The sequence below is a fragment of the Alexandromys fortis genome, unplaced genomic scaffold (assembly GCF_014885135.2).
Source record: "Alexandromys fortis isolate MF-2015 unplaced genomic scaffold, M_Fortis_MF-2015_v1.1 scaffold_68, whole genome shotgun sequence".
NCBI lineage: Eukaryota > Metazoa > Chordata > Mammalia > Rodentia > Cricetidae > Alexandromys > Alexandromys fortis.
In genome coordinates this window covers 744,488-768,855 of record NW_026067948.1, presented here as the reverse complement: position 1 = coordinate 768,855, position 24,368 = coordinate 744,488, and the positions used below count along the sequence as shown (strand labels likewise).

The 24,368-nt window shown below is 38.8% G+C and overlaps 1 protein-coding gene across 2 annotated transcripts in view; it reads right to left on the bottom strand.

The window, feature by feature from the left end:
- Positions 1 to 22,589, bottom strand: part of Lrrc7 (leucine rich repeat containing 7) — a 307,126-nt gene extending 284,537 nt beyond the window's left edge. For both annotated transcript variants that reach the window (XM_050149461.1, XM_050149462.1), the window contains exon 1: positions 22,493 to 22,589. In XM_050149461.1, the coding sequence (XP_050005418.1) occupies positions 22,493 to 22,589 (97 nt within the window). The remainder of the gene's footprint in view (positions 1 to 22,492) is intronic.
- Between the last annotated feature and the right edge of the window lie 1,779 nt (positions 22,590 to 24,368).

Genomic DNA, 24,368 nt, shown 5'->3' with positions numbered 1-24,368 from the left:
TGAATTACTCTATTATGTTTTTAATTAAAAAACAGGAGAATTCTATTCTGATGATTAGTAACAGTTCATTAAGTTTAAGAGAACTTTTGCTTTCTATACCCAAAGATATATAACTGATTAGATGTGGGATTTATTTCAGTCCTTGGGAGTTTTGTTTATTATATCAGGACTTGAAATGTACAATAAATAAATAAATAAAAGCAAGTGTATTATATTTATGAACAAAAGAAAATACTTTTAAAATGGTACAAAGCCTATAAATAAGTCTTAAAGAGATAATTTAACATTGACAGATTTAAAAACGCAATAAATTTGAAGTTCAACTAAAGATATCAAAAAAGATTTAATTTGAAAATTTTTAAATTTTAAAAATAAAAATTTCCATTAGATTTGAGGTTTTTCCTAGGCACAAAGCCCTTCTAGAACATTAGAAATTCAGAGCAAAGGTCTTGGTGACACAGTGACATATTTCACATTTTATAGATGGGAAAATGTAGGCTCACGTTGCCAGAGCCAAACTCAGGGGAATTTAATCAATTTGGTAATTCTATAATTTACTAATGGACTTTCAAATGTTTTCTAAACTATATTCTTTCTCTTTGGGTTTTAAAAATCAATGTACAGAAAACAAAGATGGTGACAGACACCAGCACCCATGACTACCCCCCCCCCCCCCCAGGGTCTGAGATCTGAGAGACCAAGAGTCTGAGAGACCCATGGAGTCTCCAAGGGGGAGACAAGGTGGCAGGAGAGGAGTCTCTGGGGCCTGCAATAAATCCAGTAAAACTAAAAAAAATAAATAATTAAAAAAGCAAGTTTTACAGGAAGATGCTTTTAAAATGTGAACTCACAAAGCTGGAAGGAAAGATGGCAGAACAGGGCCAGGAGCACACCTTCTGCTGTTATAGCTCAGCCAGCAGGTTATAAGAACAAAAGTCATTCCTATGCCTGATGAGTCCTGGGGTTGCCAGCACCAATTACAGGGAGGTGTGTGGCTCCCTGGAGCTCCTGTGGAAACAGCTCATTGGTAAATAGGGCTGGGCCTAGGCCCCTAATTGGATCAGGCCTGTGCTGCTTGCCCTGCTGTGAGATGGGAAGTGTGGGGCAGCGGCAATACCCACAGCCTACAGGCACAATGGCCATGCTTGTACTGAGGAAAGGGTGGCGTGTGGGGACAGCGTGGTGTACAGTGGCCTGGAACTCCTGCAGAGACATGTCTGTTGCTGAGTAGAGCTGGCCCGAGGCCCACTGGCTGGCTGCCCACCAACATGGAGCCGCTGTGGCTACAGCCTGTGCCTCTTGCCCTGCTGGGAGACAGTGCAGAGCAGCAGTGTGCAGGCTCCAAACACAAAGGTTGAGTCTAGTCAGCCTCATGGCAGCAAATACCAAAGGCAGGGAGGTGTGTAGCAGCCAGGAACTAGCACAGAACGTGCCACAGGACACCCTGCCTAGCTTCACCATCACCCTGACTCTAGACAAGAGCAGGATATCTAAGATGAGTCTCAGCAATGGTCCAGTATTTATGGTGCTTCAGAAACTAGAATCCTTGAACCAGACTAACAACTCATTGCAATGAATATTTGCGTAAAAAACTGCCTGGGATATACATATACTGACATGCTGCAGTTTCCAATGCCACTGTGATGAATTACTCTTTGATGAAGAGGTGGGAAGGATGGAGGAATAGAGCTATCAGCGAATGAGTGCTGAAGAGAGATGGAACTAGAGAGGTGATAGGTATGAGAAAAACTTACAGTGGATGGAGCAACATGTTGCCCAGTAGGGGTGACAAGGTGGTGTGGATATGCCTCGGGCTTGCACTACGACTCAGCACCTCCCACCCCCAATAAGTGCTGTCATGAGGTCCATGTATGGGTCTGTGGTCCTACTGCAGCCAGGGTCTGTGTTAATGTCTGTGGCATTTGTTCCCAGCCATGTGATGTCTGTGGTTTGTGCTGCAGTTTGAAGCCATGCTGATGTCTGTGGGCTGTGTTGCCACTGAAGGCAGTGTTGATGTGAATGACCTATGCTGACACCTGAGGCCATGGTGATGACCAGGTCCATGCTGCCACCGAGGGTTATGTCTGGGCTCGTGGTCCTACTGTAGCTGGAGTCTGTGTTGATGTCTGTGACCCATGTGGCCAATGAGGGTCATGTGGATGTTCTTGGTCTGTGCTCTTGTCAAGGGCTATTGAGATGGTGTCTATGACTCATGCAGCAGCAGAGGGCTGTGGTCTGTTCTACTACTGGAGACCATGCTGAGGTCAAAGTCCATGGCAAGTCCTGATGCTAGGGACGATGTGATTATCTGCCAGAAACCAGGTATAAGGACAAGGAATCTACTTCTGCTAAGGTATTGGTGACTGCAGATTCACAGTTGCAAAAGTTTTACAGCTAAGAGGATAGACCATGGCTGTGGTGGTCTAAACGAGAATGGGCCAATAGGATCATATATTTAAGTGTTTGGTTCCCAGTTAGTGGAACTATTTAGAAAGGACTAAGAGGAGGAGGTGTAACTATCTCTCAGCTACTACTCCAATGATATTCCTGCCTACCTGCCTGCTGCTATGCACCCAACTGTGATATTCATGAATTCTAACCCTCAGGAACTATAAGCCCCAATAAACATTTTATTCTCAAATTTGCCTTGGTCCTGGTGTCTTCACAGCAATAGAAAAGTAACCGTTCACCAGTTATAATACAAGGATTCAGAGGGCTAAACCAGGAGGAGCACAAGTTTCAAAGCCATTCCAACTACATAGTAAAACTGTATACAAAATACAGAAATGTCCTTTAACCAAACACAAATTTTTAAGCAGAAGGAAGGTTCATAAGTCTTTAGGAGGGAAAGAATCAAAGAGAACTCAAAGTTTCAAGACTCATGAGGATTATCACCAAGATTAGTTAAACAACAAATTGCTGGTAGAGGAGACTCAGGTGGAGCTGTCTGAGTTGTGTAGGAAGCTCCAGGGATTCACCTTTCACAAGCCATCCATCATCCATGGTGGACTGGGGTTTTCCAGGATGCAGGCTCGAGTAAGTAAGCTCTCATTAGTGCTCTCTGATAAGCTCATTGGGTCATCAAGCTAGATTTGGTTGCAGTTATTTCAGGGGTTTTCATGTTTCCTTGACTGGAGTGAATTTTTTCATGTCCCCCAAGGTAAAGTCACAGAACTCAGATCTTGATAGAGTAGAAGAAAATTGGTAATTGGCTAATGTTTCTTTTGAAAATTCTTTCCTTCCCAACTGAATATATTTTTCCTTAAGAAGAGATTTAGCCAACAAAAATGCTAATTAAAAAACTTTATTTTGCCACTCTTGAATACATACCAGGAAACTTTTTGTCTTTTTTTTAGTTCTCATAATCCCATAATTTGGAATAAAATATCAGAAAGTTAAATTTAACTAAGTATTACAGTAAATAAGTTATAGAAAAGTTTACATAAATGTCAACATAATATACTAAATGAGTTTTTTTGACAAATATTTATTTTTCTTTGATTTAGAACATTAGATGACTACTGAAAGTGAAAGGTGTGTTTTTAATCACTTACAAAGAAATTCCATGAGAGACTTATTTCTGTAATAATGTTCAATAAGCCAGAAAAAGACAAAAATAAAATTTATCAAGCAATTAGAAGCTGAACTCTAGGCAGACAAAAGAGCAAACTGGAAAATAGGCACATCATGGGCTACTTAATAAAAGAGTAGATGATATGTAGCATTGGAAATATAAATTATGTCTATTTAATAAACAAAGCCATTGATCCTAGAGGGAGCAATACATTTGGGTGGTGGCTACTCATACACTTGTTCAGCCCTTCCTGACTGCTATTGATTTCTTTGTAAATACAAAAAGCCATTAAAGCTACTTAATGCATATTATCCTATGCCAGAGATGCTCTGTATTTCACATCTCATCTGTCAAATCAGCAATATATTCCCAAGTGTTATAGCTGCATATTCAATAAAAATCACTTCCAGTGTTTATATTTTGTCACTCCAGTTTACTTCTCTGCCATAGTCATTCTGCAGAAACCTTCAGTACACATGTGTCTCCCATAAGTCAGTGGGTAACCAATGCTGAGAATCTGTGCTTCAGACTAGACTTGAAGAAATCCAGCTAGAGTGGACCTGGAAACCTCCCCCCACCAAAGACTATATCCATGGTATTTGAAAGTTCTTTATGAGCTGCTGAGGGAGAAAACAATTAATTATCTGATCCAGCTATCAAGTCTATGAACCACAGTAGATACCAGAATGGCAAAATATACCCCAAAATGTAATAGTAGCACTTTTATCTTTGGGGTAACCTATAGCCGTCTGTTTGGAATTAATGCTGAATCAACAGGTGGGAAACCAATCCTAGTACTATAGACCCAGTCAGTGATTGGTGATGTCATGGACTCTAGGTGAGAATCTATTACTACCACTTTCCTAAATCAATAGTTTATAACGGTATTTCAAAAATGTACTTTTATCCAGAGGTAAGTGTAGATTTCACATTTTGTCAAGGAAGCTACTTTTGTAGGAGAGGGAGACTATGTTGATATCACAACTGGTCAAAATGTGGAGAACAATGGGTAGTTGGGTGATCAACCCCAACTGATACTTCTATAATACAAACTAGGCACCTAAGGCTCAGGTAACATCACAGAAGAGGTGACAGAAATATTGTCAGAGCCAGAATGTCAGGATATGTGATATAAGACAGTGTCTTTTATATATGATACGTAAGCTCCATCCAGTGTTGCTGGAGGAAAATTTCAAAAGAACCAACACATAGATGAAGAGTTACAGGCAATGACTGATGAGAGAAGAAATGGTCTTCTATAGAGATGAACTTTGATAGGTTGTCTAGTTATAAGTGATCGGCCACATATATATGTACACATGCACACACATATACACATATACATATACATGGTACTGGCTAGTTTTATGTCACTAGATACAATGTATAGTTACTTGAAAGGAAGGAATCACAACAGAAAATATCTCCATAAGATTCAGCTGTATGGCATTTTCCCAATTAGTGATTGATGGAGGAGGGATGAGCCCATTGTGGGTGGTGCTATCCTTGGACTGGTGGTCCTGGGTTCTATAAGAAACCAGGCTGAGAAAGACATGTGGAGCAAGTCAGTAAGCAGGACTCCTCCATGGCTTCTGCATCAGTTTCTGCCTCCAGGTTCCTGCTCTATTAGAGTTTCTGACTTCCCTAAGTGAAGCACTGTTACCTAGAAGTATAAGTGAAACAAATCCTTTTCCTGCCAAGTTGTTTTTGGTCATTGTATACTAAATGGATTTAGTCAGATATGTATGTATATAAGCATGTATGCGAGTACAAATGTAATAATAATAAAGGAGAAGAGGTCAAAATTGAGAGGAAGTGAGGGATATGGGAGAAGTTACATGGAGAAAGGGAGGTGTAGAATTGATATAGATACCCCATTCATATGTAAAATTCTCAAAAATTAAAATAAAACGTAAAATTACGCTTAAAAAGAATTAGTTTAAATTATCTTTTCCCCTTCCCCTTTCTAATTAATTTTATAACAAGTTTAATTAAGAACAACCTAATTTAAGACTCAGCTATACTACCCTTGGGCATATACACAAAGAATGCTCAATCGTACAACTGGACACTTTCACAACTATGCTCATTAGCAGCTTTATTCATAATTGCCAGAACCTGGAAACAACCTGGTTGCCCCTCAATTGGAGAATAGATAAAGAAAACGTGGTACATTTACACCATGGAGTATTACTCTGATGTTAAAAACAATGACATCAGGAAATTTGAAGGTCAGTAAATGGAACTAGAAAAAAAGCATCCTGAGTGAGGTAACCCAGACTCAGAAAGACAAACTTGTATTTACTCATAAGTGGATATTAGCTGTAAAGGATAACCATGCTACAATTCACAGATCCAGAGAGGTTAGGTAGCAAGGAGGGCCCAAAGGGGTGAATGCATGTATCTCCCTGGGAGGGGGAAATAAAAGAGATGACCCCAGCTAAGACTCCTAGCAGTAGTGGATACGAAGCATGAACTGGCCACCTACTGTAATCAGCTTGGTGACTACCCCAGTTGTCATCAGAGAGTAATTCAGTAAGTGGTGGAAACAGATGCAAGAACCCCCAGTCAAACATTAGGCCAAGCGAGGGGAATCCTGCTGAAGAGAGGGAGGAAGGATTGTAGGAGCCAGAGGGGTCAAGGACAACACAAGAAAACCCACAGAAACAGCTAACCTGGCTTATAGGAACTCACAGAGTCTGAACTAACAACCAGGGAACCTCCTTGGGACTGGTCTAGGCTGTCTACATCTCTGTGACAGTTGTGTATCTTGCTCTACATGTGGAGCTCCTAACAATGAGAGTAGGGGCTTTCCATGAAGTTTTGGCTGGATCTTGGGAACCTCTTGCTCATCCTGGATTACCTTGCCCAGTCTTAATACAAGGGAGGTGCTTTCTCTTACAGCAACTTGATAAGTTATGCTTTGTTGATAGCCCTGGGAGGTCTGCCCCTTTATGAGCAGAAACAAAAGAAGAGTGGATGTGGGGGGGTGGAGGTTAGGGGAAGGAATGGAAGGAGTGGGATGGGGGAGGGAAAACTGCAGTCAGGATGTAAAGTAAATAAATAAATTAAAGAGTTTTTCTACAGGTAGAAAAATATGAAAAAGATAATGGCTTATAAAAAGCTTTAAGCCAACACATTCCATGTCAGAGGCTGCCTGGAAGTGGCATCCAGCCAAAGCATTGTGGGTGCCAGCCAGAGCTCAGCTGAGTGCAGAGCTGTTACATTTGCTCTGCAGTGTTGACATCAAAAGGCAGCATTAAGGGCCAAGGTGCGCGGGACATGCTCTGTGTCATTCCACAGTACCTGGCAGACACATGGTGTGTCAAACGCTACCAAGGTGCGCGGGACATGCTCTGTGTCATTCCACAGTACCTGGCAGACACATGGTGTGTCAAATGCTACAAGTGAAAACTCAATGACCTCCAAGCAGAGAGAGCAGTAACACTATTCACTCTTTGGTACCCAGGCAAATGACTCAAAAAGTCACATATGTTTTGAGTTTTTCACTTAGTAAGGAAGTATTTGTCTGTGCTGTGTGTTACAGATGCTCAGAATTGCACAAAATAAAACCCAATGTCTGGTTTTTGGACATCTGCTATAAAATGTAGCTGAACTTACAAAAATTATTAATGCAAAGATTTCATGAGTTTTACTTGTGTGGGAACAACATTAATTAATTAAACAATCAATTAAAATATTAGACTGGACCCTTTCCTTCAGCCTGTATCCCAGGTAACATTTTGAAATCTTTTAACACAAGCAACCTTTGTGTACTAATTTGAAATGAATTAATTTCAATTATCTTAAAATCATCTACTGTGATTTAACACCAAGGTTTAATTTAAAAAAGCTAGAATATTCCAAATATACCGGAAAGCATTTCCTGTTTTTCAAAACTTTTAATTCACAGGAACACTTACATATTCTAGACTTGAAAACAGTCTTCTGCTGGTTGGAGGTTGGGTTGTTAATGGATCCATCAGGAACCACTAATAGACATGAATTCATAAATACGTAAGTGGCTTAAAATGCCATCAACTTAATGACTTGCCTTTTTATTTCATGTGGAAGAGAACAAAAATGGAAGTATGTATTTTTTAAATGAAGATTATTTTGTTAGTCATTAATTAATTTATTCAATGGACAGCACCTTGCCAAGCATTTTAACACACCCACCCCTGGGCTCCATGCTATTGGTAACCATGGAGCCATAGGGGCACTGTCCCTGCTTCCTAGGAGCAAAGAGTTAGCAGCTTACCATTTTTGTTAGGAGTTTTTCTGCTTGAGGCTGTGGTTGCACTTACTCACTTCAGGAAGCTGATGTATTTAACACACAGTGGTTTCCTAATTGATAATCTGAGTTTCTTATACACAGAATTTCATCTGACAATTCAGAGAGGAAGCCTGATATTTATCTTTTATCCATCGTTTTAAACCACAAGGACAGTCTTATCTATTTCAATTTAGAACATGTCCTGAGCTCAATGCAATACACTTGGTTTTACAGATGCAGATATAGCAGGTAGAAGCTTAGGAGCCCCATAGGACAACAGAGACAAAACCACAGAGGGTGAGAAAACTCCCTGGAACTGTCTGCAATCCTGAAATGGGAAGTTGGTGATCTCAGATCACTCCCTCTACTGACTTTTCTAGACCTTTGCATCTTCTGTGACTATTTGCTTCCCTCCATCTCTTGGCTGGCACAAACAGGTCAAAACTAAAATATGGCAATGTCTTTCTTCCAGGAACTTGCTTTTCTCTTCTAGGAAGCAGTAAAGTCAGCTTCACACATGCAGATGCTTCCCAGCCTTGATTTCCTGCTTACTACTATGGGGTGAAAGATGCAAAGGTGCCAGGTTAATATAGTTTCTACTAGGAAACCCACACAAAACTGGACCCATTGTTTCCTCATGGGGAAGAAGAGGAGTTCACAAAGCTATTACCTCCTCCCCCCCAAGGCAGTTGATAGTTGAGAGAGAGAGAGAGAGAGAGAGAGAGAGAGAGAGAGAGAGAGAGAGATTTTTCTTCAGTTGTGTAATCTGTAGTAAGTCATCCTAGGTAAATTTATGAATTTCCCAAACTAGACCCCAGAAGTCCTTTCTTTGGTCTAATGTTGGTGTCTTGTCTAGATGAATATGAGTTATTCACTTTCCCTAGGAAGGTCACAAAACAGGAAGTCATATCACTGTGATGTGAATTAGCAAAGGGACACTTATAGAATAGTATAGTATTTACTGCATGCCAGTAATTCTGTTCAGGATTTACTGTGCATGAACTTAAATAATCTTTACTATTCTTCCCAATGAAGAAACATCACAGAAAGAGTAACTGAGTAAATTGCCTGAGTCTCAAGGCTAGCCATGAGTGAAGCTGTCAATCAACTGTAGATACCTTGGGACAGCTTTGTGTTCCAGTACTTCCAAAGGCTGTGGCTCTACATGAGCATCAAATTATCACATGGAAGGAGGATCTGTAGAGAAGAATTTGTGATGCTCTCATGTGAGGACACATCTTACTCAAGAGAAGGATACTATCCTCTCTCTTTTTAGGCTTTGGGAGGCAGGCAAGTTTTCATAGAAAACTTGTACTCTATCCCTTGAACACAAAACCAGAAGACCAGTGCTCGACTCACATTCAGAGTGAAGTAAACACAGGTTACTAGAGGTCCTAGTATGTATCAACCTTTATGCATGCCCAGTGTTTCTAATCAAGTAAGGTATGGTCCCTGCTCATCAGAAACAGGCCACACCTGAGACTGAACTCAAGTGGTTCCATGTTTGGTTCTGCGGATACAACTATCTGGTGGAATAGATGAACCCCCAGAGAACAACTTGAGGGCCATCCTCTCTTACCATATGTGGCACAAGATGTTGCAAGGACCTTTAGAAGGGAGATTAAATCCACAAAGGTCAGGTGAGAAGTTCTGCCATGGAAGGATTTAAAAAGAGGCATGGCATGAATTCTTGAATAGATCACTGATATAAGTACCCAAGTCAATCCTCCAATGCTTGTTTTTTCCTCAATAAATATAAATCTACAAAGATAGTTTTGGTAACTGAAGTAATACTTGGATTTCTTTGGGTGAGTTCAGGGCTTTAGCTTTAGTAAACTGGCCCTGGAGCATCTTGACTTTGGAGAAGATTGTAACTCATAGAAGGTTTATTTCTGAGCACACAAAACTGTTTGGTCATCAGTGTTCTGCATCCATTGATGGAGCTGGGGTGGTCACTGACCTCTTTGGAATATTTTATCCTGAAAATGATTTCTGTGTCCTTCTAAAGAAAAACTAATACTCAGTGTGAATTCCCACCACCTGTCAAAGGTTGGTGAATTAAGATAGAAATAAAAAGTCATGGCCAATTCTTATGGTGAAGAACATCTGCTTTGTCCTAAGCGGAATTAAAAATGTCAAATAAGTTATTGAAGTTATTACATTGTGGCTAACAGGAGAAGAGCAAAAGCCTATGTTTGGAGCCCATTGGCCTTTGAGAAAGACCAAGTAACAGACCTGGGGATGCACAGGGGTAAATAAGATGGTTTCAGTGCACAGAAGTGAATGAGACAGTTTCAGTGTTGTGTTTGGAATGGATCAGTGGAAAATAAAAGGAAACTTTTTACTTTAGGAGAAAAGAGAAATTTCCTTAGGGCAACATTAGCATTTTATAAGTCTAGATTAGAGAGATATAAAAAGGGCAGTAACCTGAAACTTGGGGAAAAACAGATATTCAGGTGATGAAAGGATACAGAGACAGAGACCCACAGTGGAGCACCGGACTGAAACCTCAAGGTCCAAATCAGGAGAAGAAGGAGAGAGAGCACGAGCAAGGAACTCAGGACTGTGAGGGTTGCACCCACACACTGAGACAATGGGGATGTTCTATTGGGAACTCACCAAGGCCAGCTGGCCTGGATCTGAAAAAGCCTGGGATAAAACCGGATTCGCTGAACATAGCAGACAATGAGGACTACTGCGAACTCAAGAACAATGGCAATGGGTTCTTTGATCCTACTGCATGTACTGGCTTTGTGGGAGCCTAGGCAGTTTGAATGCTTACCTTACTAGACCTGGATGGAGGTGGGTGGTCCTTGGACTTCCCACAGGGCAGGGAACCCTGATTGCTCTTTGGGCTGACAAGGGAGGATGGGAGGCGGCGGTGGGGAAGTGACAGAAATCTTTAATAAATAAATAAATAAATAAATAAATAAATAAATAAAATAACCTGAAAAAATGCTTTCTTTATAAGAAAAAAAATAAAAAAGTACTATTAAGAAACAAACAAAAAAGAAAGAAAAGAAAAGAAAATGGATTAGACCAGGATCTGAGCAATCTGAAACAGAGATGTAGAAAGGAGGACACAGAACTTAGAGAAATATACAGAAGCTGAGACAGAATTTTGAAGAATGATCTGAAAGGAGTCCCCCAGAGGGACAGTGAAGGAAATTATGATGGTGTGGCCCTGATTAAAAAAAAAACTGCAGTGTGAACAGCAACTGGGGTACTGCAAGTAGAAAAACAGTGGCAGTAAGAATGAACCCAGAAAATCTGGGCAGAGTGGAGAGAAAGCAAACCATCAACAACAATAAAAATTTCAGGGTTTTCTTAGATAGGTTTCAAAATCATTATTTCTGTGGATTCTCATGTTGCCTTGCCTAAGGGAGCTCTTGAGGAATTTATGAAAGTGGGCAACTTCCAGAAAGTAAAGACTCAGCACCAGAGAATTCTCATGGAAAGAGGAAGGCAGAGTGATGAGAGTCCTGTCTTGGCTTGGATTTCGTCATTAGTGGGAAGTTTCCTCTGGATGGCGTTCTCCAACCCACAAACATGGCAAGATTACAGCAGGGAATGGCTTGGAAGAGTTACAGTTTAATTCAGCAGGGGAGTCATTTAAGCTAAGCTCAGTTCAGAGCCTTTGAAAGAGAGAGGCCAGACAAAGGAAGCAAACAAATATCTCTTATGAAGATTAATGCGCAGTGTGACTGGACCAAAGTGCCAGACAGACAGTCAACCTATGCTCTAGATGTTTCTGTGAGACTGTTTTTTTTTAAGTTAAATAATGCTTTATTAATATATTATCCATTGTTCAAAGATACTACCCCAACTTTTTAATTTTTTTCCTCTGATAAATTTTTATTACTTTATAGATAATAGGAATCAAAATTTCCACTTCTTCCCCTCCTCCCACTTTTCTCCTGCTCCCCAACTCATCCTCCCCCCTAAGTCCTAAGAGAGGGCAGGGTACCCTGCCTTGTGGGAAGTCCAAGGCCCTTGCCCCTCCATCCAGGCTTAGGAAGGTATGCATCCAAATAGAATAAATAGGACCCCCAAAAGCCAGTACATGCAGTAGAGACAAATCCCAGTGCCATTATTGTTGGCTTCTCAGTCTGCCTCAATTGTGAGCCACATTCAGAGGGTCCAGTTTGATCCCATGCTCATTCAGTCCCAGTCTAGGAGATTGTTTTGAATATGGATAATTTGTAAATTGGTAGGCTTTTTGTAAAACATATTGCATTTGTAATATGGGTGGTTATGTCAGTTGAAGGCTTTAGCAGGAAAAGATTGAGCTCTCCTTTGCTAGCAGATATTGTTTGAACTTGAACTGCAATGCTGGGTTTCAAGCCTGCCAGCTTACTGTGCCTGGCAACATTCACAATGGGGTGAGCCAATTCCTGAAAGTTACATACATACATACATACATACATACATACATACATACATACATATATGTATAAGTTCTAAATATCGTATGAGGAATACACCAAAACTGTTACCTATCTAAAAATCTTGAAATTTTCATGGCAACCTCATCTTGAAGTATAACAAGGAGTGATGAAATGTTACTTGCCTATTTTACTTCTGAAAAAAAAGATGCAACAGAACAAAGTTCCATTACTGAAGAAAGTAGGTTTCTTGAAGAAATATCTCAGTCCTCACCAGGTTGCCTGGGACACACATTCAGAAATAGGGACAACAGCCTTAGGTCAGGGTCATAGTGAGGTTGATTCTCCCTATGGAATACAAAAGAATGGCAGAAGCTGAGTGGACCTGAGTTCTTCAGCAATGCAGATGACAGAGGCCACTGGAATTCAAGGATCAGTCTTAGAGCCAAGGCACCAGTTATTAAAAGGCTAGAGCTTTTAATAATGGTAATCTTAAATAACAATTATCTGTGCTATTTGCCATAGTTATGATAATCTGATTATCAGACTGTTACATGCTTATTTGATAAATTAAAGTTTTAGAAATTAAATTTATGTTGCCAGGCAGTGGTGGCACAAGCCCTTAATCCTAGCACTTGGGAGGTAGAGGCAGGCAGATCTCTGTGAGTTAGAGGTCAGTCTAATCTACAAGAAACTAGTTACAGGACAGGCTCCAACGTCACACAGAGAAACCTTTCTTGGAAAACAAAACAAAATTTATATTTACGTGTGTGTGTGTGTGTGTGTGTGTGTGTGTAAATGTATGCTGTATGTGTGTGTCTCCATGGAACCCAGAGAAGTGTATCAGATGACCTGTAGCTAGAGTGACAGGTGGGTTCTGGGAATTAAATGTGGGTCCTTTGGAAAAGCACCAAGTCTCTTAAGAGCTGTCATCTCTCCAACTCCTTATATGACATTTTAAAATCTCACTTCTGATTATAGTTAGAAAGGGGAGCAGTTTGCTTGATTTATTGGAGAAGTCCCTGCATCAGTATTCACCCCTCCGTTTCTTTACATGGAGTTGATTTGATAAAGAAACATTACATAATTATTTACTGTAAAGAACTCCATTGTCAAAAATCACAAGCATGTTTTTCAATCTTGTCTTTGTAAATCATAGGAATGACAGCCGATCTTTAACTGCATGGCACTTCACCAAGATTGCTACTGGAATATACAAGTAGTCTGCTGGATGTCATAGAATTCCACCTATCCTTTTAACTGTACCTACTGCAGCTTACTGTATCTTTCATGACTACTCACTGTTTCAGGAGGTGATTATATGTCAAATGCTATGAGATAATACTAGAGATAAAATGATACATAAAATTTACCTGTTTTTATCTGTAAGCTGCTTATAGCCGAGAGGGCTAGAAGACATGCAGGTGAGAGGAGAATATGTTTGTCAGTAAGTGCCACATGGACACCCCAGGAACTATAGGAAGAAGTACTACAAAGTGTTGCATGAACAACCCAGGAACTACAGAAAGTACTACAGGAAGACTTCAGGAAGTACATGAAAAGTTTGACTTTTCCGAAGACTATCAGGAGACTCTCCAGGAATGCAGAGAGGCACCAGAAATGTGGTCATGAAGGAGAGATAAAGAGCAGAACAATTCTAAGCAGTGAGATGTTATTTGAAAAGTCCTTTATCTGACAACAAATCAACCCTTTACTAAAACGTCTTGAACGAGACTTGCTTTTCAAAGCCTTCTTCTCGGTTTTCTTGATTTTACCTGTTCTTTCTTGTCAAAGATCCTCTGTTCTTTGGTTCCTCAATGTCATGGATGCCAGTGGTTGAGACACACTCATAGTGAAGTGCTATGCACTACAGGGTATGTCTGGTGAAGTTCAAGTTCAACACAAACAAGTGAGCTGCTAGGTCACAGGTGAGAGAAAGATAAATGATGACGGACGTTTTCTAAACTTTGTCTAATACATCATCTTAGGAGCAATGCTGCAGAAGTAACAAGGTAGCTGTATTGCAAGGCAAGGATGCAGTGTTTTTTAAGTATGTTCTTTGCTGATAATTTTTATTACTGTCCTGCTGTGAGTGATAAAACTATCAAAATGCTTCTGAAATACTCCAGGGTAGTACTAGGTTTATAGTAGGTCTTACTAATTTTCAAAGTGTAAGAATATTCAAGCTGTTATTTCCAACTTTATCTAACCACCCTTTAATCTTTCTTTGTACTGTGATAAAGCAAGTAGTCAGTGGAATATGTTGATTATGTGTGTGCACATAGAGAATTCAACTGAGTACAGTTCCAGCTTTCTAATCCATTAATGTATGTGATAGTCATCTGATAAAGGAACCTTGTATGAGACTGGGGAGGCCTTGTCCCCTTATATGAATGCAAAGCTGAACTGCTGAACAGAGGTAGGCATCACACAGAAATAAGGATGCTATGACAATAAGAACTCTTTAACCTAGCACAGCTGAGATGAAGCTGACTAGAGGACCAGAGCTCCAGAGTCACTTTTCTGCTGTTTCACTTTTCAGATAGGGTCAGACTGTGTAGCTCAGGCTAGCCCAGGATTCACTATCCAGCTTTTATCTTCCTTGTGCTGAGATTTCAAACTTCCTAGTTTTTCCCACCAGAGGAGCCCACATTGAATTTCTATTGTGCACTGACTTTCCTCTATTTATCAGAGTACTAAGTTGTATTGATGTTTAAATTGTTGATTCACTGACATCTTTAATCTATACTTCTTATCAAGGGTAATTGTTGCAGCTCCCAATCTCTGAAAGAGAAAAATAAAATGGGAGACAATGTACAAAACATGATGCAGTTGATTCTGCATTTGTTGCATAAGCCTTCAATCTCTGTAGTGGAGGGGTAGGAGGAAAAAGAAATACAAGAACAATTTAAGCAACATGACATGTAACACCTTGGTATGGTGGAAAATACACAGCCAGAACTCTGGGGTTACACTTGACTATGCCAGGAATTTGTAAAGTCATCCCAAGCATAGGATCAGGTCCTTTCACTTCTGGTGGCTCATAGGAAGATAGTAACATAACTACATGCTATAACACTATGAAAAGGGCTAATGTTAAGACATTTTGATATTTGAAAGAATTGCATGATATAAGTATTTTGTTTGGTAAGGTTATTAAAGTTTTCTTAAACATAATATTCAGCTCATTGACCCAATGACTGATTGACAGTTGTGTGTGATAACTTTTATAGTTCTTTCTATATTCTAGAAATTAACTATGATATGAAGTATGGCTCACAAAACACTTGGCTCATTGTGTAGGATGCCTGTTCACTTTTCTGATAGTTTCCTTTGATGTGCAAGAATATTTAAATTTCATTCATTCCTATTTGTCAATTCAGGTTATTCCTTGTGCAACTTCAGTTCTATTAAAAAGTTCTTGCTTGTTCCTGCATCTTGACATGTTTTCCCTATGTTTTCAGTTTTTCAAGTTTTTTTTTGCAATTTAGAAATGCATACAACATAAGAAGTTAAAGTCAAGTTAAATTTAAAGTTATAAGTAACATAAACAGACTCATAATGATTCAGGAGATTGAAGCAGTACTTAAAAGATAAGTCCAATACTGCATTGATCTATTGCTGAATTTTACTCAGTTCAAGGATTAGATCCTACAAAACTTCTCAGAGTGTTACATGAGAAAGAAAGGAAAGAAACAGTACCAAAGTAATTCTACAGAGTCAGTGTTAATCTTGATGTCAAAACCGGATAACAAGACAAAAACAAAATCCCTTTAAGACAATGTCACTGGTGTATATCGGAACAAAATTTTTCAAAGGCATGCAAACAGGACAGGAAGAAGTCAAACTGTCATGATTTACAAATGATATGATTCTATATTTAAAAGAACTTATAGACTCTACCAGAATACTTTTGGATATGATATTCACTTTTAGTAAAGTTGTAAGAAAGAAGCCAACAACAAATTTGCTCAGAAAGAATTAGGAAAATTATCTCATTCATAATGGCTTCAAAAGCTACTTAGGAATGCACCTGTCCAAGGAGGTGAAAACTTTAAGATATAAAAATTAATAATAATAATAATAATAATAATAATAAAAGAAAACAACAACAATAGCTTGAGGAAGACACATCCTGGAAGCACCTTTCATCCTTCTGAATCATCAGAAATGGCTATACTATCAAAACTAATATACAGGGTCAATACAATCCTCATCAAAATTCTAATGACCATTCTTCACAGAAGTAGAAAACACAATTCTAAAATTTATTTGGAAACAAAAAAGACCACAGATAGTCAAAGCAATCCTAAGCAAAAAGAACATTGCTAGAGGTGGATCCCTTGCTCAGCCTAGATATAGTAGGGAGTGCCTCGGTCCTTCCTCAAAGCAATGTGCCTTACCCTCACTGAGAAGAGTGGATGGGGAGTGGTGGGGGACAGGGCAGGGAAGTGGGAGGAATGGGAGGAGGGGAAGGAGTGGAAACTGGGATTCATATATAAATTGAAAAATGATTGTTTTCTTTTTTAAAGGTATAAAATAAAATTGTATATATGTGCAAAATGCCCAACTTCAATTTATGCTAGAGAGCCACACTGACAGAGACAGCACAGTAATGCAAATGAATGGAACACAGCAGAGGCCCAGAAAGAGTCCCACACAGCTTGATCATTTAATTGTTAACCAAGACATAAAAAATACACACTGGAGACCAGTTTTGTTTTTTATCTCTCTTTGGGAAACCCACTACCCAGCTCCCAAAGAAATCACACGTGGAGTTTCTTCCTTACTTATGAATGCCCTGCCTTAGCTTGGCTTGTTTCTTGCCAGGTTTTCTTAAATTATCTCATCTATCTTTTGTGTCTGGACTTTTACCTTTCTCTATTTCAGTATACCTTTCTTTACTTCTTACTCTGGCTTGCAATGTAGCTGGGTGGCTTGCCCCACCATCTTCCCCCTTCTCTTGCTCCTAGATCGTTTCTGCCCAGATTTGTCCTATTTAATCTCTCTGTCTGTCAACCCCACCTATCCCTCTCCTGCCTTGCTGTTGGCCATTCAGCTCGTTATTAGACCAATCAGGTGTTTTAGAAAGGCCAAGTAATGCAGCTTCACAGAGCTAAAGAAATGCAATATAAAAGAATGCAACACACCTTAGCATCATTAAAACAAATGTTTTACATCATAAACAAATGTACCACATCTTAGAATATTCTACAACATTATACTCTATGTTTGTGCTACTAAATATGTTCCAAGATTAAAAGCATGCTAGTGCTGTTGGAACTGAGAGAGAAGGAGGTAAGTGCATGACGAAGTTGAAGGAGGGAGCAGAGGTAGGACTCTGTGAGGTCTTATAACCAACAGGAAGGCCTTTGTTGAGTAAAACCTTAAGGTAATGTTAAGATGAAAGACTTTCTGAACTGTATTTTAGGGAAATCACTTAAGGGAGTATTCTTTAGAACCTTGCAATCTTTGCAAAGTTTATTTGTGGAAAGATTTAAATTGTACTTACAAAGTGACATTGAGAGACTTTGAAATCAAAATAGATTGCAAAATGGGTGGGAGGGAATGAGAAATGACTCTTAGATTAAATCATTTTTTATCATCATTTGAAAGTAAAACAAAAATATTGGAAAAAGCTCAGGCTTTGAAGGGGGTATGGGCTATCCAGGTTTGGATTTTTGGATTTTATGTGATTGAACCAGTTAAGATGTGTTAAGTTATCATCTGGCAGTGGAGAGAGGTCAGGGTTGGAGGTATCAACCATGAGTCATCTGATTATGGAGCTACTGACACTGTGATGAGGTGGGCTGTATTGGTAGTATATGGCAGTGTATTTGGAACAAAGACGACTTTACACTGTTTCCAGAAAGTAGTATTGATGGCTGTAAAGAGACAGTTGGGTGTGCAAGAGGGTAACATGAGACACTGGAAGAAAATTAAAGGAGTATAGTGTTAAAAGAGTCATGACCACTAAAATATCTGTGTTAATCTGTTCCTGGTGAAACAAGCTGTGGCAAGCTAGGAGACTCATCAACAGAATTCCTTTTTCACAGTTTCAAGATCAAGGTGCAGTTGATTTGGGACCTTGGTGAGGCCATTTTGTGGTTCGTGGTGGCTCCTTCTCCACATGCGACCACAGCATAGGAAGGGTGAAGAAGCTTCTTAGCCTCTCGGTGGCTCCTTTCTATGAGGAAATCAATTGCATTTACAATGAATCCTCTCAGCCATTTAACTCTGTCAAAGCATTGCCCTACTGTCATTTGTCAGTAATCAGATTTTAACAAATGGATTTTGGAAGGATGTAAACATTCAGATGATTTATTTTTTTCAGAAAGCACTTAAAAATGCTTGATGAGTTTAGCAAATGGCAAGTAGAACTCTAAGACTGTGTTGTGAATATTATTGTACCTTCTGATGTTAGATTCTTATAAAAACCACTCCTAAGAACGCAGAGAACTGTGACCTTCCTCTATCCAAGAGACTATGGCAAAGATACTATGGCAAAGATTGGCACTATGTCTCCAGAAAAATATTTTGAATTAATAAAAATAAAATAATATTAATAAAAATTGGGTAGTTCTGGTTTAGTTAAGTGAAAATATTTAAACAGGAGCAAGATTCTGACTGTGAAAGGGAGAATAAGCATCCATATTTAGAGTGTCCAGGCAGCTAAACTGGAAGGCATCTGGAGCCTCAAAGGTGTCCCCAGATGGCAGCCAGCAAAAAGAGGTGGTAGTTGTTCTTCAAATATATAAGAAATAAAGTATGCCAGTAGCTTGAAAGCACTCAAAAATGGATCCTTCCCAAGCTGAGCTTCTGGTAAGACATAGCAGAGAACCTAAGACTGAATGCTTAACTCATAATTGAGAGACAATAAATAAAAATTTTAGCCAGTGGATTTATTATGATTGGTGACATGGAAATAGAAAAGTCTTATAAAAGCATGAAGAGGTCATTGGTGATCTGAATGGAAGCTGACCAAGGCGAGCAACAGGCTGGAAACTGCATCAGGTTTTTTTTAGAGGAGAAGGCATGAAGCAAGCAAATGGGGCTGCTACAGAAGGCTCTTTAAAGAGATTTTTGGAACAGAACATAAACATGTGTTTTTAGCTGATCAGGGATATGGTTTTGAGAACAGATTTTTATTTGACTTTTTTTTAAATGAGGAATAACTTGGGCATGTATAAAAGTCTATTTGTACAAGAATCAACTCATTTTTTTTCTGGCTATTTGCTCAGCCTTGCTAGCTATAGCACAGCTAGATGAAATTAATATTTAATAACCAGCTAAGAGCAGTGTTTGGTGACCTAATGTTGGTCTCAATGTTGAAAACACTATAAAAGATTATAGGTTATCAAAGATAGCTGTGTGAAATGTGCCATTTATCAAAACCTCCCTCCACAAATAGAACCTGTCTTCTGAACAAAACTCCACATTCCTCTTTGTTTTTTGACAGGTAGATAATGCTACTGAGATTTCTGTGGTGCTGTATTTTTGGGGTGGCGGGTTTCGCTGGGAACTGAGCAGAGGATGTGGAACCAAGCCTAGGCGGAACATGTGGAATCAGGAGGACATAACTACACCATGTGTTAGATGCATTGACAGATAAAATGAATTATAATCTAGCAGTTGCAAGGTCAGTTTGAGGCCATCTGTGTGGAGATTCTACTGTATCACACATTATTATTTTTCTATAGAAAGGAGTAACACAAAAATCTCAGTTTTGACAGTACTGATGATTGAAGTTATAATCTCATGGATTTTTGAATATAATGAAATTTGATATAAAGTGTATTCTACTATCCTCAAACAAAAGATTTATTTGACATATGACAGTAACATTAGCAAGTTAAAAGAGACAAAGAGGAAGGAAGGGGAAGAAATCAAAAGGCTGAATAAAACTTTGTGTCCCAGGTTCTATGCAACACGCTTCATATAAATCTTCATCTCACAATAGTCCCGTGAGGGATGAAGGCATGACCCACCACCATCCGCATTTTAGAAGTATATAAACAGAGTCATTCATGAAAGCAACACAGTGTACTGCAGGGGGTTATTGCTAACATGTGTTGTGCTTCAGAATAGACCTTTTCGTGTGCCTTCAATTAAATCACAATGTTTTCTCTGCTACTAAAATATGGTGTCTTTTTATCAGGAGATGATGTTCCCCTATCAGAGCACAAGGAGCAATCCTCATTGCATTTATAAGGGGCAATCTATACTTCTGGGGAAGATTATATGTGTATCTGTATGTATGTGGAAGTGTTTTTGTGAAGATTTACTGCAATTACAGCAATAAAACTCTTAGCTACAAATGAAGTATCTTAATACATATAGTTTATACCAGAAAGAAATAAGCTTTGAATATGAGATGGTACATCTATCATCATTAGTCTTGTGAAGCTGGTGACTTACTCTTGTCTGCCATTAATCACTTGCTTAGCTGATGATTTCATGCTTAACCTTGCACCACAGTCCCTAATATTGCTTTTTAAACTGCAGACCACTACTCTAGTCTTGAGAGATATTTATTAAGCAAGTTTTGGCATAAGCCTTTGACTCTGCTCATCTGGTGAGTTCTCAGATGATTTATCTGCTGCCGACTTAGATGCCACAATTTAAGAACCACTATTTCAGATAGGAGTTCATATCTTTCCTAAATGTTGTGTGATGCCATCGGTTAGAAGCCAGTCTAGGACACCTAGTGAAACTTTATCTCAAAGAACAAAAATAAAATAAATAAATAAAAATTTTCTGATAAAGAACCAGATAAAGGACTCTGGCTTTGTTCTGTGGAACATTTAGCCTGAGTTGTGGCTACTTGAGTATTTCTGTGAAGCTAAAGGTAGCTCTGCAGAGCATCTAATTGCTATGTGATGCCTATGTTTCTATAATGTCTTACTTATGGAAATAGGCATCAGAATGGATACTATAGTAAACTGCAGCTGAGTAACTACTGGCCTCTATAATTCACTCATAGAAATCACTATTTATCCTAAACAGCAATTCTCTGGGAACAATTTACCAATGTATCCACATATCTTACTTCTCTTCTAAGTTTTTAAGTAAAATCTATAGACTTACACCAGAAACGAAGAGGAGTTATTGAATCAGAAGAGGAGAAAGCCCAGCATTTCCTATGAACTCAGTAAAAGAGGTAGTACTTAATAGCAAGGCTCTTCATAAGTGCTTATTGTTGAACAGCGTCTTCACTTTCACATTTAGTTCTTATTGGATATTATTTATACGGCTATAGGACATAATTCAACCCTCTGGTGAATGGCATAGAAGTTGCTGCCAAGAGGTATATACTGACTTCACTATACAGCACACAGTGAGAATGATTCACTGGTTGAGTATGCAGGCAGTGTGTTTGATCTTTAGCCACACTTCAAACTAATTTAAAATGCAAATATAAAGTTAATAATCTACTATGTTATCTATGTCTGTGGAGTTCAGCACAAACTTCACAGTTAAGAAATGTAATTTCTTAAAATTGGACAAAACTTAGATGAATGTCATAATGGAGCACAATTTAGTATGCCAAAAATAACTGTATGCAAATACCACAAGGAAAGTTAGTTTCATGAGTCATCTTACAAACTTCAAATATGAATATCATGTCAAAAGTCTGTTATATGCTATGGGATATAAATATTTAAAGAAAATATCTATAGACAACCACACATTCTAATATGAAATAGTTTGAGATTGGATTAAAGTGTTTTTACAGTGCCATCCATCTTTCAAAATGCTTTACTAAATTCTATTAAATATAAAATTTCAGTTTGACAAATGGGTATACATTTACCCTTAGGCGTTTATTTCTCCAGTTGACACTGTTTTTCAAAAGTGTGGCATTTTAAGAAAGAAAAAATGTTCAAAGAGAACTGTAGTCCAAAGTAAATTGCAAAATGTTGATTTTAAGGACATTTCATAATTGTGTTTACCTTAGGCTCCTCAGAACATTAGTATGTATGCATGTTGTATCTCTAAATCTCGAAAGAGTTAGAGTACTGTGTGGACTTTTATGTTCTCATTTCACACAAAATCTGAATGCCACATGAAGTCTCTAAAGTACCAGAGGAATACTCATGGAAAAATGAGGTTCAAAGTACTTACTTGTATTTGTTGTAATTTAAAAAAATCAGGTCAATTTCATATGTGTTTATTGAATACCTCTCTAATTTCTTGTTTTGTGCCATTTACCAGAAATCTACCTAGAACTTGGTTATTACGGTCAGACATACTTACACTCCTCTTCAGGCCTCTTCCGCAGTGCCGCACGAGCCTCCTTATAGGGACTTCGCTGATATTGTGGGGGATGCCTTCCCCGTATTAGGCTCTCCATCCTGTAAGAGAAAGACCAAGACTATTTTAATACCTGAATCTTGATTGATAATGAAACTATGAAATTCAAGTTTAAATACCAACAGAAACTTTGTAGTCCACACCACTGGGAGTATCTAAGATAAGATAGCAAGGGAGCATGGAGCATGGTAAACTGGAGAGAGCTTTGCTTTTAAAAGGCATTTTGATTGAAAACGTTAAAAAATATCACGTAAAGCTAGAGAAACAGCTCAGTAACGCCGGTGCTTGCCACATAAACACAAGGACTTGAATTTGATCACACAGTCTGTGCTTCAGGTTTTTATCAGTAAAACGATAGTCACTTTCACTACATTACTGGGAGGATTAGACATGTTATCACAGTGAAGTGGTTTGTGATACGTCACAGAGCAACAGGGCAGGTGAAGAAATGTTTATGAATCACGATTTTGGCAAATAGAAAAGAAACTGTGTAGTAACACTATTGTGTTCATTGTGCTAGTGCTAGAAAAAATGTCAAAACTGCCTCTTATCCATTAAAGAAAAGGAACATTTGGCCTTGTGGAGAAAAATACCTGCGGAAATAAATGTTTCAGTCATCATGGAAACAGAAAACATCCACAGCCATTGCAGACATGCAAATTAGACTGCTTTGAGATTCTTCTCTATCCAAGCCAGAAGACCGCAATAGAAAGATAAACTATAGTAAATGCTGAAGAGAATGTGGGGGAAAGGGAGCCTTTATTCACCATTGGTAGAAATGCAGACCAGAGAAGCCACCATGGGCCGGGTGATGGTGGTGCACGCCTTTAATCCCAGCACTCGGGAGGCAGAGGCAGGTGGATCTCTGTGAGTTCGAGACCAGCCTGGTCTACAGAGCTAGTGCCAGGACAGGCTCGAAACCCTGTCTCGAAAAACCAAAAACCAAAAAAAAAAAAAAAAAAAAAAAGAAGCCACCATGGAAATCTGTGTGTGTGTGTGTGTGTGTATGTATGTATATGTGCCCTCATAAAAACTAAACATGGTTCTCCCATATGATACAGCTATACAGCTTTACTATTCCTGGGAATAAACCCACAGGACTCCATATCCCATGGCAGAGAACGTACAGCCATATCATTGCTATTCACAATAGCCAGGAAATAGAGTCAGCCTAGATGAGCATAACTGATGAATGGATCATGAAAATGTGGGTCATATGCTTAATGGAATTTCATTCAGCTGTAAGGAAAAAAAATGAAATTTACAGGATGGAGCAAATTACATCTAGTGAGGTTCAGAAAGGCAAATGCCACATGTTCTTTCTCTGGCTTTTATTTTCTATGCACATGCATCCATGTAGGAATGAGCTTGGGTAGGGATCAGGAAACGAGAAAGGGGCCATGAGAAGAGGGAAAAGGATGGGTCAGGTCTTAGAACATGTGGTAAGAAAGTAGGATTGAGGATGCTGGGGGTCAGTAGGGTACAAGACCATGTATGTATGAAACGAAAAATGAAACATCCATACATAATAACTGTCAGTTTTTAGAGATGAAAATGTTATTATAATATGATGCACTTTAATTAATCAATTCAATTTAAGAGAATACATGGATGTGTTCAACCTAAGAACACTTGGATGAATAAAAATGCCCTGTTATCTACACCATAATATCTGAAGAGCTAAATACCTTATCATTTCTGAGAGAGTTTAGATATTTCACAGTTTAGTACTGTTTTCCAACTTTAGGAAGAATACTAAAGCATCTCTAATGTTTTACCATTCACCCCTTGATGGAGGAAGGTCATTGGCTAATAAAGA